The sequence below is a fragment of the Mandrillus leucophaeus genome, unplaced genomic scaffold, assembly GCF_000951045.1.
Source record: "Mandrillus leucophaeus isolate KB7577 unplaced genomic scaffold, Mleu.le_1.0 Scaffold1050, whole genome shotgun sequence".
Classification (NCBI taxonomy): Eukaryota; Metazoa; Chordata; class Mammalia; order Primates; family Cercopithecidae; genus Mandrillus; species Mandrillus leucophaeus.
Window position 1 is genome coordinate 715,141 of NW_012098655.1, and position 13,883 is coordinate 729,023.

The 13,883-nt window shown below is 48.6% G+C and overlaps 1 protein-coding gene across 2 annotated transcripts in view; it reads left to right on the forward strand.

The window, feature by feature from the left end:
• MRAS (muscle RAS oncogene homolog) overlaps positions 1 to 13,626 on the forward strand; it is a 57,083-nt gene extending 43,457 nt beyond the window's left edge. For both annotated transcript variants that reach the window (XM_011981836.1, XM_011981826.1), the window contains 4 exons: positions 5,408 to 5,561; positions 6,577 to 6,676; positions 8,645 to 8,724; positions 10,276 to 13,626. In XM_011981836.1, coding sequence (XP_011837226.1) covers positions 5,443 to 5,561; positions 6,577 to 6,676; positions 8,645 to 8,724; positions 10,276 to 10,375 — 399 coding nt within the window. In that variant the 5' untranslated portion in view covers positions 5,408 to 5,442 and the 3' untranslated portion in view covers positions 10,376 to 13,626. The remainder of the gene's footprint in view (positions 1 to 5,407; positions 5,562 to 6,576; positions 6,677 to 8,644; positions 8,725 to 10,275) is intronic.
• Positions 13,627 to 13,883: the final 257 nt, after the last annotated feature.

A 13,883-nucleotide genomic window follows, 5' to 3' on the forward strand; every position in this document is an offset into this window, starting at 1 on the left:
TGCACTCCAGTCTGGCGACAGAGCGAGACTCCATCTCAAAAAAATTAAAAAAATAAAATAAAATAAATTAAAAAATGTTTGTTTACTATTTGAGTGTAAAGTTTGTTCTCTCTGTCTCTCAGAATAAGCTTAAATTTTGTTTTGTTTTTAGAAACAGGTTCTCATTCTGCCCCAGAGGCTGCAGTTCTGTGGCAAGAATGTAGCTCACTGAAACCTCAAACTCTTGGGCTCAAGCGATCCTCCACTTTATCCTCCCAAAGTGCTGGGATTACAGGGATGAGCTACCTTGCCCAGCCAAGTACTTCAATTTTGTTATTTAATGATAGGACATTGCTTCTGGAGATCATTTGTTCTATATTTAAGAGAAGCCTCTTCAAGTCTCTCATAATGATTATGGAATTTGTCAATTCCTACTGGTTTTAAAAATCCGGTTTTTTGTCCACATACATATTTAAGCAACATGCCTAGATGCTTATGATTGATGACTGTGGCACTTCTTGATGCTTGTACCTTTCCGATTTGTAGATGCACTTCTTTTATTTTGGTTACCATGTGACTGGCATTGTCTTTTTATCCTTCCATTTTTCATCCTTTCTGTCATTTTGCTTTATATGTGTCTTTGTAAGAAAGCAGGCAAATGGATTTTGTATTTAGTATCTGCTTTTAATAGGTGAATTTAATCCATTTGCATTTATTGTGGTGAATCATAGATTTATTTCAGCTATCTTATTTCATGCCTACTTTTTATTGTATTTGCTTATTTTTCTTAAGTTTATTTTTACCTTTTGTTGGATTGGTTTCACTTACTTTGTCCTGTTTTTCCTCTGTTGCTTAGGAAGTTTGAGGTTTTACTTCTGTTCTTCTAGTGGTTATGCTATATATGTATGTGTGTGTATACTCATATTTTTCTGTCAGCATCTAGATGTAATCAGGATCATTAGCCTCTTGACAAATGAAGCAAGAACTTTAGTACTTACTTTTTTCCTGGCTCCTACCCTTACACATTGGATCATCATAGATTTTAGTTCCACATTATCATCTATTCTCTTCAAATTATGCAACAACATTTAGTTAAACTTGCCTGTTCTTTTAAAAATGTGTAGAGATGGGGTCTCACTATATTGCCCAGGCTGGTCTCGAACTCCCAGCCTCAGACTATCCTCCTACCTCAGCCTCTCAAAGTTCTGGGATTATAGGCTTGAACTTACTGCACTGGCCTTAAACTTAACTCTTATGTTTTGCTGTTTCCTTCTCTTACCACTGTTTGTAGTATCACTCATCTTTCTCTTTCATGGATTTATTTTTTACTTTGTAAGAATTCTTTCAGAAAGCCTGCGTGATATAATTTCTAAGACCTTCAATGTCTGAGATGACTATTTTTCCTTTCCATAGGGCCCATTTTGATTTTCAACTCCCTATTAATTTTTTTTAATTTGAACATATTTTAAAATATCCTAGATCTCTAGTTTTTGTTTAGATAATATATACCTTCAAAATCTGTAAATATGTGAATTACGATCTTGCCTTAATGTCTTCTGCTTTTTCTTTTTCATTTATTTATTTACTTATTTATTTATTTATTTATAGACAGAATTTTGCTCTTGTTGCCTAGGCTGGAGTGCAATGATGCGATCTTAGCTTACTGCAACCTCTGCCTCCCGGGTTCAAGCAACTCTCCTGCCTCAGCATCCCGAGTAGCTGGGATTACAGGCGCCCACCTCCACGCCCATCTAATTTTTTGTATTTTTAGTAGAGATGGGGTTTCACCATGTTGGCCAGGCTGGTCTTCAACTCCTGACCTCAAGTAATCTACTCACCTTGGCCTCCCAAAGTGCTGGGATTACAGGTGTGAGCCACCGAGCCCAGCCGTCTTCTGCTTTTCAATTCAGGCCTTTCCATCTACACTTCAGCCAAATGCATGCTGTTTCCGTCTCTTTTGTTAATTGCAGTTCTGAGTGGAATTCTTTTTTTTTTCTAAGAAAAAAAGGCTGCAGTCCCTCTAGTTAAAGGTGTGGTCTTCCTGCTCCCTCCTGGGAAATACAAGGGAAACTGCCTGGTCCTTGGCTGTAGGTCGTGTCTTCTGACCTCTTCATTTCACATCCAGATGAAGTAGTTCTAGGATATCAGAGCTGTAAGGATATCTACTGGTCCCGGAGCTCCGCCCCTCATTTCCTACATGAGACTGAGGCCCAGGGAAGGAGCAGAAGTAGCCATGAGCTGCTTTTATGCCCTGGGCACCTCTTGGGTCCTCGTGTCCATCACTGGCTCCTCTGAAGTGCCGAATGACTCCAGGGGATGTCCAGCAATGATGGGCTGTGGGGACAGGCTACTTTCTTGGGTACTGTGTAAAGGTGCCTGCCTAAGGAGATGTGGATTCCCAGGCGTCCCCAGATAGCTTGTCCTGTGGCTTCCCTTGCCATCTATACACTGGCAACTCCCACATCTGTATCTCTTGCCCCCTCTTCTCTTCTCTATGTCTGACTTAAGTCCCCAGACACCTTTTGGAAGTCAAACATGGTGTCTAATAGGCTCTGAAGCCTGTGTCAAAAACTGAGTCCCCCAAACCCTGTTTCTCACCCAGACTTCCCCACCTCAGCATCTGACATCACTATTCCCCCAGACACTCAGGCCAGAAACAGGCATCATCCTCAGTGCCTCTTTCTGTCACCTCTCTATCCCCACACTTTCCTCCAGAAAGCTCTGCTCCTGTTGACTCTGTCTTGGAAAGTGGCCTTGGTCTGGTCACTTCCCCCAGCACCCACTCCCCGCCCTCGGCTCTACCAGTGTGTGTTGCCTGGATTCTTGTGCTAGCCTCCTCACTGGGTCCCTGCTTCCACTCTTGCTCTGTTTTCCTCAGCAGCCAGAATGAACTTTTCAAGATGTCCTCCAGAGCATGCTGTTCTTTTTCTTTCTTTTTCATTTTTAAAAATTTTTTTCGAGATAGAGTTTCGCTCTTGTCTCCCAGGCTGGAGTGCAGTGGCACTATCTCGGCTCACTGCAACCTCCACCTCCTGGGTTCAAGTGATTCTCCTGCCTCAGCCTCGTGAGTAGCTGGGATTATGGGCGCTTGCCACCATGCCTGGCTAATTTTCGTATTTTTAGTAGAGACAGAGTTTCTCCATTTGGCCAGGCTGGTCTTGAACTCCTGACCTCAGGTGATCCACCTGCCTCGGCCTCCCAAAGCGCTGGAATTAGAGGCTAATCCTGCATCTTCAGTGGATCAGGTGCATCGGGTGGATCACCTGAGGTCAGGAGTTGAAGACCAGCCTGGTCAACATGGGGAAACCCCATCTCTACTAAAAATACAAAAAATTAGCTGGGCATGGTGGTGGGCGCCTGTAATCCCAGCTACTCGGGAGGCTGGGGCAGGAGAGTTGCTTGAACCCGGGAGGCGGAGAGGTTGCAGTGAGCCAACCACACCTGGCCAGAGTATGCCATTCTTTCACGCAAACTCTCCAGTGGCCCCTGTCTTGCTTAGAACCAGGCGAACCTTACACAGTGTGGCAGGCCCCACCGTCTGCCCCCACCTCCTCTCCATCCTTCACACGCCCTTCACTCCCCTTCTTGCCCTTGCACGCCTCCACCTTTGAGCCTTCGAACTTATTGTGTTTCCTCTGCCTGGGGTGCTCTTCCGCTAGGCCATGTGGCTCCCTCCGGCCCCTCATTTAGTCACTGTTCAAATGTCACCTCCTGATAGTGGTCCTCCTTCCCTATCCAAAATGACACCAACTTCTGCCAGTGACCCTCAGCCAACTATATCATTCTTCACACTGTGTATCTATCTCCACTGAAATAACAGCCATTCATTTGTTGATCTGTCTCACTACTAGATGGTGAGTCCCATAAAAGCAAGGATTTGGTCTCATTTGCCTTCTGTCCATAGGGCCTAGAACACTTCTGCCACCCAGCAGGCACTCAGACATTCCTTAAATGAATGAACAAGAATGGACAGACTTCACATTTATTTTTCATTCAGGTACTATTCGGGGCTACTTTTTGGCCAGGCCTTGAGTAGACAGGTGACTGGCACAGACCTGCCATTACCCCTGGGAGCTAACAGTCCTGCTGGGGACAACTACACGGGCGGCCAGAAGTGTTCCCGGAGGCGTTGGCATGGGGCTGGCGTCAGTCCTGGGGCTCCAGCAACAGCCAAGTCAGAGTCCACTCACCAAAGCCAGTGGAGAAGGGGAGGGAAGGGGGAGTTGGAGGAAAGCGTCCTGGGCTGCAAGGGTAGCCAGAGCGGGAGGGAAGACCCCGGTGAGGATGGCAGGCTCACAGCAGACCCTCCCATAGGGCTTTTGTGCCAGGCACTGCACAGAGGGCATTACATCTATTAACTGAAAACTACCTTGACCATCCCCATTTTAGGAAATGGTGGCACAGAGAGGGTAGCTTGCCTGGGGTCACACCCAGGCGTGAGGAGCCAGACTGCCCAGTGGGCTGGCTCCAAAATCTGTAACCAGCCGCTCCCCTGCCTCCCGGGAGAGGGGGAAAGTGGATCTGGTCAGACAGTAGGGGGACTGGGAAGATGCAGGGGAGGCTAAGCCATGAGCAGGTGCTTGGCGGATGCTGCAGGTTCAGACTTCATTCTCCCGGAGGGCAGGAAGGGGTCAGGCCTGCACTGCTAAAAGGAACCCCACCTGCCTACTGAGCTGTGGCTGTGAACAGAGGGATGAGACTTTCCCTCCACAGGAAGGAGGCTGGAGGAAGGTGGGGGCGAGGAGCGCGAGCACTTGGGCAGGAGTAGTTGAGGGGATGGATGGGTTAGGAGGAAGAGCTTCCAGTCCCAGCCTGGGAGGAAATGCCCTGGCTGTGAGGGGCCACTACCCCCCCAGGGTCTCCCTGGTATCTGTCCCCTTGGGGGCTGAGACGTCCTTCCTGCCCAGATGGCCTCTTCAGGGCGTTCCCCAAGGCATGTCCATAAATAAGCTCTCCTGCCCTAGGGCGTACAAGGTGGAGGCACTGTTTTCATCTATATAGGAGGAAAGGGGAGGCTCAGAGAGTCAGGCAACCTCCCAAAGAGTCACAGTTTATAGGCCTTGCAGCAGGGATCCAAGCCCAGGTCTGGCCAGAGGGATTATGTAGCACAGTTCATCATTGACTTCATGAGGCGTGTCTGTAGATCAGAGAACTTAGGCCCAGTAAGCACATGGGGTGAAATTGGAGGAGAAGGGTTTGGTGGGTCCACAATAAGTCACAGCTTCACCCTGAAGCAGGCTTTAAGGTGGGGGGGGGGGCTTCAGCTGGGACCCTTCGAGCAGCCCCAGGAAAAGAGCTTGTGCAGCCTCTCGTGGGACAGCTTGGACTGAGCCACGGTAGGGACAGCAGCAGCAGTGTGGGAGTCTGCAGGCTGTGGGGGCTGCAGGGTGGGTGAGGACAGCCCCTGAGTGGCCTCATTCCACCCCAGTTCTGGACACAGCCGGGCAGGAGGAATTCAGCGCCATGCGGGAGCAGTACATGCGCACGGGGGATGGCTTCCTCATCGTCTACTCCGTCACCGACAAGGCCAGCTTCGAGCACGTGGACCGTTTCCACCAGCTTATCCTGCGCGTCAAAGACAGGTGAGCATCAAACACAGGTGAGAGTACCGGCAAGAGGCCTGCGCCTGCCTCCTAGGGCGCGCTCGCTTTCGCGCTTCTCTCTCTCAATCTCTCTCTCTCTCTCTCTCTCTCTCTCTCTCTCTCTCTCGTCCCTAATTAAAGGCTTGGATTTTTTTAAGCCTTATGTGGAGTAATTAAATAATTTGAAATTTGGCTTATACTCATTTGGTCTTGTTAAGTCTCAAAGAGGCTATGTAATGAAAATAAAAGCACAAACTAATAGGAAAAGAACAATATTTGAGTGAATTCCATTAAAGACAGAGAAAAATCTAGCTAACATGTATTCCAAAGAGAAAGTGTTAATCAGTTTACCAGGTAAAGGGCCACACGTACATACACATAAAGCTCCCACAGATGACTGTGGGTTTTACTCTGAATACATGAATTGCAAAAGAAAAAACAAAAATGGCTCAGATGTGGGAAAATATTCAACTTTCTTGCTAATCAAATAAATATAAGGAAGATAGTAAAGTACCATTTTTCACCTGTCAAATTATAATTTTTAAAAATGGAAATACCCAATGCTGCCAAAGATGCAGTAAGATTGTCATTTCATTCAGTTTTGGACAAAATTTGGCCCATGTCAGTAAGAATCTTTACGGTGACCATGCCTCTTGATGCCCTCTGCTGGGAGCCATCCTAATTGTGCAGCTGGTTGTGTGGTTGGTACATCTGAGTGACCCAAGAGATGGGAACCAGGTCTGGGGAGCCAGCCCCTGACCAGCAGCCCCTCGAGGCCTCACCATTGGCCTTGCAGTGGACCTGAGGCTTCAAGCCAAGACAGCCAGCAGCCCCCAGGCCCTTTCCCCTAACCCTAACCTCTCTCTGGAAAGGAGGAGGGAAGGGACTGCAGTCCAGGCTGACTGGGGAGGTGCTGTAGGCTGACTGTGCTATGCCTGAGATGTAGCTGCGCCACCTTAACTAGGTGTGAGGGGTGGTGGAAACCTCACAGAGCTGCTATTCCTTTGTTTCCCAGGGAGTCATTCCCGATGATCCTCGTGGCCAACAAGGTCGATTTGATGCACTTAAGGAAAATCACCAGGGAGCAAGGAAAAGAAATGGCGACCAAACACAATGTAGGTGTGTGCGTGTGTGTAGAGGGGGTCAGGAGATGTGTAAAAGCTGTTGCCTGGTCACCCCTGCAGTCCTGGTCTTTGGAAGTGAAACTATTGTTTATTGAAGGGCTCCCCTTAGTTTAAGTCTTGTTGCTGCTGAAATCCTGCAATTCTAGGAATCCAGGTAATGCACATCAGTGTTTCTTCAGTGCTAGAGGCAGGTCCCCTAGAAAGAAAGTAGAAGGTGTCTGGGACCTGGGGGGGATCATACAACTCAGGGACTTCTGAGCGATGGGGTGGGACCACAGGTGGCAGTGGTCTGAGGCCCTGGAGCCTGGGCCATTACTGAGCCGGCAGGAGTACAGGATGTGAAGGGGCTCCAGGTAGGTCCCAGCTCGAGCTGCAGTGCCTTCCTGCCTCCCCTGGGTGTGTGCAGGGAAGCACGTTGTCCTGACTCACAAAGGCCCCGTAGGACTGTACTGGCCACTTATCAGGGGCACTTGCCTTGGCCGGATTTGGTGTCCAGCCGGAAGAGGCTCCAAAGCAGACCTCAGCACCTCTTACCAGGGCCAGGAGAAAGTGGAAAGTGTGCCCGGTTCAAACCCTGATTCTCTGCCGCCTGCTGTTGACCTTGAGCAAGTGCGTCACTCTGAGCTCAATCTCCTGAGCTGCAGAATGGAGATACTTGCTTACCTCAGAGGGTTAATGTGAGGACTAAATGAGGTCAGGGATAGTGAGACCTGGGAAGCCAAACAGCCCACAATGAAGAGCAGTTTCCATTTAGTGTTATCAGAGGCTCAAATATTTGTCCAATGAATATTTCAAAGGCTTAAGCTCTGCCTTTTGTGCTCTGCCCTTTGTGTGTCTGTTGGCTACAGCAGAAGTGTGCACATCTGACCTCACGTGATGATGATGGATGGGAAGATACTGACTGGTTTGTGTTCTGGGCAGTGATTTACAATCTACTCCTCTAGAACAACAGCTTACCCTGTCGCCCTCCTCCATGCATTTGAAGTGTTATTTTTCTTTTCCCCACTGTGCTTTTCTTTTTCCAGCATATTATAATGAAAGGCATTAATTTTGTAATCAGAAAAAACTTATGAAAAATCACCAAGTTATTCAGTCTAATCACACTCAGTTTACTTCCATCTGTCTCATCAAGCGAGGCCTGTGTGTTCCCCACCCTGCTCCCCCGCCTTTGGGGAACGAACACTTCCTGCCTTGGCGGGGTCCCTGCTGTAGGAGAAGGTGAGCGCTCAGGAGTGAGTGTGTCCTGACCTCATAGAGTCTTTGTTCTCCTCCCTCTGCCAGCCCGAGGCTTGGTGCAGATCTGGCCCTGGAAACCTGCTCTGTGGGGCCACCACGGTCACATCTCCCGCTGTCTGCACCCTTTCGGCCGGGTGATGATTTCTCAGCATTGAACGTGCAGACAAAAACCTTGTGTAAACATGGCTGAGCTCCCAGGCTCGTGGATACAGACCAAACAAGAGCTGGGCCGGGGTGGGGGCCAGCACAGGTGGGCCAGGGTCACCCGGGCCCAGAGTCCTGGTCATGGCCCAGTCTCTCCTCAGCCTTTTCTACCAGTGTCCACTCTGGAGGGGCCCAGAAAGAGGGGCAGAAGTCATCCCAAGGTGGAGAAACAGACCTCAGAAAGAAAAATGGGTAGAATCAGAATGTATTTTAGTTTAATAAATGAAAGAGTTTTTCATCTGCAAGTATGTAAAAAGATCACTTTATTCTATTTTTAGGGAGCTATTAAGTATCTCTGTGCCTAGAGAACAAGAGGGAATTGGAAAAGCCATTAGTAACACTTTCCAACCTGATAGAGTGAGAAGCCCCAAGTGATGCCTGAGGCTGTTGGGGGCTGGGGCTTCTGTGGCATGTTTTGAAAGCACCTGGGTTCCTCAGAACCTCTGAGCATTTTTAAGGGTGGAACAGGGCTTTGAGGATCTCTGTGCCACTTTGACCAAGTTGAGCTTTGTCTTCCAGATTCCGTACATAGAAACCAGTGCCAAGGACCCACCTCTCAATGTCGACAAAGCCTTCCATGACCTCGTGAGAGTAATTAGGTGAGCACTGCCCCCTCCCTAGAAGCGGGCCTCCACAGCATGGGTTGGCTCCTGGAGGCAGCTGGGAGCTTGAGGAAGCAGCTCCTCTTCTGAGGCCATGAGACTGTAGAATTCTGGGCCTATGTTTGGATTTCTTGTCCCTCCTTCCGTTTCTTTCTTTTGCTCTTTCCACCCACCTCTGCCCTCCCCACAGCTGCTAACGGGTTTGTGGGTGAAGTCTGCTGCACATGCTAAGTGGAAATGCCTTCCTGTCTGAGGCAGCGGCTCAGGCTCCCTGGAAGGCAGCTCCCTCCAGCCTGGCTTCAGTGTTCTCCTCACGCCAAAGCTCTCAACACCGTACAAACTAGGTCTCTCTCCTCTTCCATGTCCTGCTATCAGAGCACCCTTTGATATTTCCCCTGAACAACCAATATTCTGATTCCAAGGTTCAAATTTCAGAGGCATTGCACACGTATCTCCTTTCCTGACCCCACCAGCTGTCAATCTCCAAGTATTGTCAGCAATCCTAATGAAAGTTTCTTGTACATTCCTTTGCATGGTCAGGGTCCAGATCTTAATCACCTCATGCACTCATGACTAAAACAGCCTCCTGGCTGCATCTCCTGTCACCAATCTATCGCATTTCCCAACTCTTCAACATGCACAGCAGCCTAACCAGTGGGTCTCAGACACTGTGCGTTGAGTTTGTGGCCTGTATGCTGGCGCCTCCAAGGGCTGCTGGTGAGCTGTGAGATCAGCCCCAGGGCTGTAACCCCCACTATACACACATCCCCCAACATGCTTAAAAAGCTCATCTTCTCATTATTCCCCAGCATAATGAGGAAATATTACAGTCTTCACTTTATGTTCTTGCTGGCAGTTTTGCACTCTCAAAATGATTTTCTCATCCAGGTGTGGTGGCTCATTTCTGTAATCCCAGCACTCAGAGGCAAAGGTGGAGGTGGAGGAAAGAGGATTGCTTGAGGCTAGGAGTTCAAGACCAGCCTGGGCAACATAGTGAAATGCCATCTTTACAAAAGGAAAGAAACTATTTTATCTTAGGCATTTTGCCTCCAATTAGGACGTGCTGCCATCAGGTAGCCTATGGTGATGTCTTGGTTGTGAACCAGTAGTGCCAAGGTCAGCTTTTAGACATAGGAAAAGTTAACAGAAAACATGAAATGGCTTTTATGCTTAGTTGACCCATCATTTTATTTAAACTATGAAACACAGAAATAGAAACCAGCACTCTATAAGACAAATCGTGATGTAGCTTACGATTTATGTAAATGTAGCCACAACATAATGTCAGTCATTCCCATCAGTAGAGCGATTTAGGTTATCCCCTCCCCTGTCTCCCTGTTTCATTGCCTCAAGAGAAGCTATCCTGCCAGGCCCTACTCCAGTGGCCAGGACAATCACTGGGTGAGGCATGGCATCCCCATTCCTTTACCCACTAACCCTGCCACAACAGGCCTCCTCTGCCTCAGATCTGGGGCTAGGGAGGAGAGGGGCAGAGGAGAAGCAAAGCCCATTCTGACTTTGTCTTTCTGTCCTTCATTGTTTCAAAAGGCAACAGATTCCGGAAAAAAGCCAGAAGAAGAAGAAGAAAACCAAATGGCGGGGAGACCGGGCCACAGGCACCCACAAACTGCAATGTGTGATCTTGTGACAGGCCTGAGGCCCTGGGCACAGTGACTGTGGCCTGGCCATCCCTCGGGGCCCCTCCCCACCTAACTGCACTGAAACCATTTCTAACCACAACCCTTGGCCCAAGGACCTGGTACAGGAAGGGAGAAGGGTGAGTGGGCAGGGAGCAGACAGGGTCTGGCTTTGCCCAGAGGGCACGGGCTTTCCCACCTCTCACAAGAGGCAAGGAAGCCGCCTGTAAGCAGAAGCAGCATCCCAGTGCCCCTGGCCTCCCCATGTGTTGATTCAACCCGGTTCCTGCCCCTCTCTCGGTGGGTGTGCTGTTTCTTGTAACTACATAGTGTTGGTTTGATGTGGAAGTGTTTATCCACATACAAAGTACAAAACAAGCCATGAACAAGCTTCTTCCCCTTACCCCCCATCCACAGTGTCTGAGCTTGGATGTCTTTTATAGATTTTTAAATTATTTTAGTGATTGTTATTTTATTAAAGGGGTCTGGGCTCACTGCCTCGTGAAGTTTCAAGTGTTCAGCAGACCTCTCTGGTAACATATCTGGAATATTGTTGTTTTTTAACTGAGTTTTCCCATCAGTGCCAAAACTCAACTCAATCTGAAAGTAGAGTGACTGAGAGGACAGAAGTGAATGGGAACTGTAGCTGGAAGCCTCAGGCCATGGGTCAAACCTGGGAGGGAAAGAGACCCTACTCATGGCCTAGAAATGAGAGAAGAGAGAGGTATTTACCCAGAGGGTTCTCCTATGGTTGGGGATGCAAATATTAGAAAACAGATTGTATTTTGCTGAAGGGAGTGGCTGTCATGAGCATGTCAGTTCTAAAAGGGGTTTTCATCATCCTGGAAATGTATAAACTAAAGTAAGCTGATTGGCTTTGCAAACGTGTTCATTTGTTTTTCAGACAGTATGGGTTAAGTTCTCTGCCCTCCCCAGGGGTCTGAGGAGGCTCTGGGTTTCTCAGATCTGTCTCTTGCTGCTTTTTCACGTTGGCTGTGCTGCTTGGTGCCTCTCTGATATGAACACACTGACACGTCAAAGTAACCTAATGTGGACACCATGCAGAAAACTCCAGTTCGTGCTGGATCTTAACCAAAAACGATTCAATACTCTTATCACTAAAACAGCACCAAGACCTCAAGCCATCTTCCCTTGGAGTTAACTGACTACCCCTTCTGTAAGCCCAGTCAATGAGCAGACCCCTTCCAGTATTTGTAAAAGTAGTGCTGGTTGCCTTTTTGGCAATTTTTATTGACCTGTTGAATCTTGACTATAATATGATCTGACAAGTAAGGAAGGCTGGGCTGATGTGTGGCTCTCATACACCTTCCACAAGGGGGCAGACTCCCCAGCTCCCTGATGATGCTCAACCCGCCCCACCCCCGCTCAGGTGCTGCTGGTGTGAGCCAAAGACTGGAGTTTTTCCAGCTGGGGTGGGAGTGGAGTGACAACAGGAACAACGGTGCACCAAAGAAAAGGTGAGAATATAAGGCAGCACAGCTGGTGACCTTATTTTCTAGATGTTACAAATCAGGTCACTATGCAAACTAGAATATCCTCAGCAGGTGGCCTGGCCACTCTGGAGAAAGAAACCTGAGGAAAGTGAGCACCCAACCGGATGCCAGGACACCTGGGTTCTGAAAATGCGCCGTGTTCCTCCCTCGGCAAGATCAGCAGCACTGAGGGGCCCAGCTGGAGAGTGATCCTGCTACAAAAGGAGATAGTTGAGACTTTTGTTTGTTGGAAATCAAACTTCTTATTTGACTAAATTGCCCCTTTTTCTGTTCCTAAAAGGAAGGATAAGAGAGAACATTCCAGATGAGGCACTTCAGAGTTTCCTTAGATCCTATAATGTTAAGAGGTATTTTAAACACTAAAAGGACAAAGCTCTTCCTAGTCCTTATGCTTCCCTAAGTGGCATCTGCAGCAGGTACGTGTGTAGTTTGATGGCAGCTGCAAACTGGAGGCGAGGCGGAGGAAAGGCAGGCAGGAAGAAGTGGGGATGGAGATGCTCAGAACCGAGAGCATGGCGGAGTAGGAGAAGAAGCCCTGCACACAGGGCGGTGTCCACGGCCAGAAAACTCCTGCTGGGCACCAACCACTACGAGCGTAACCCATACCCACCATGGAGCTCCTACTCCTCAACGGCACTGAGTGGGGTAGTCTCACTGGAAGCAGATCAGCTGACATAGAAGAGAGACCTTGGCCATAAAGGTGAGAAGACAGGCATTTCAACCACATGGTTGGGACAGAAGGGACAGTGCATCTGTTCATCCATCCTGCTCTTGGCTCACAGTTGAACTCCATAGTGCCTGAGAGAGACTAGTTAAGGGTTGGTCTTCTGTAGCCTCTGCTGTTGAGCCTCTGGTAAGCTTTCATCTCCCATGAACTCATTTCCCCATAAGTGAAATGAGTAAATAATGCCCCATTTGTAGAAGTGGGCCCTCATGACTGAGGTAGCTTCCAGATAGGCCAGAGTAAAGTGTAGAGTGTGCCCCGTGCCATCCCTCCATCATCTTCTCCATCATCATCTACCAGGGTCAGACTGGGAAACCTGGTTGGCCACGCCACACCATGACCGAGGAGCCAACTGGGACTTGTGGCTGTTTAACATCCTCATGTTCCCATTGGTCTTCCGGAGAATAATGCTAGCCTCACATCTCCTGGAGCACAGCCTTCCTGAAATGTCCTCCCCCCATGCCTTTGCCATTGTGTGCTCTCAGATTTCCTCCACTATTTGACACCCTCTTTAGAGGGCTGCTTTTTTTTCCAGAGATAATCCTAGCCATCCTCTCCACTCGGGCTATGGCCACTTACTACCCGTGCACTTTGCCACACACGGGACACCTGGATGGTTTCTCTTAGGACTTTTCCCACCTCCTTCTCATGACATTTGCTGTGGAGAATGCCTGGCTGGGCCTCCTGGGGCCTGTCTCGCTTTGCCAGGAGACATGACCCACTAATGTGGTAACTCTAACCCAAAGGCCCCTCAGACATTACAGCAAATCCGGAGCCACAGACAGGTTCCCTGCATTGGTAGCCCATCGTGTTTGAAATTCCATGTCGAGTTTACTTGGAATGAAAGATACTTGAATTATCGTGCGCCCAGGAGTGCCCAGCTTCTGTTCATAGTCTTAACAGGTGGCCATTGTCGTGAAACGAGAGTGATGCCTGAAGATCTCAATGATGTTTGAGCCTTTTATGTAACTTTCTATTAAGTCTTTGTATATCTCGACTGATTAATAAAGAAGAGAAACATGTACCTGTCTTATTTCCTTTTATTCCAATATTCCTGAAGTTTTGCTGAGAACATTGTGAGTTGTTGGTATTTTGCCCAGAACATCCACCTCTTACAGAGCATGACCTTGGTCCTAACCAGATCTAAAGTAAGGAGGAGCCCACTGGTGGCCATGGGGTGTCTCCTTCCTGCGCAGAGCCGAAGGATGAGGGCAGGCTAGCACAGCATTTAGAGGCACTGCCTCTTGATGCTGGGCAGATCTGGATTTTAGCCCTGCTCCC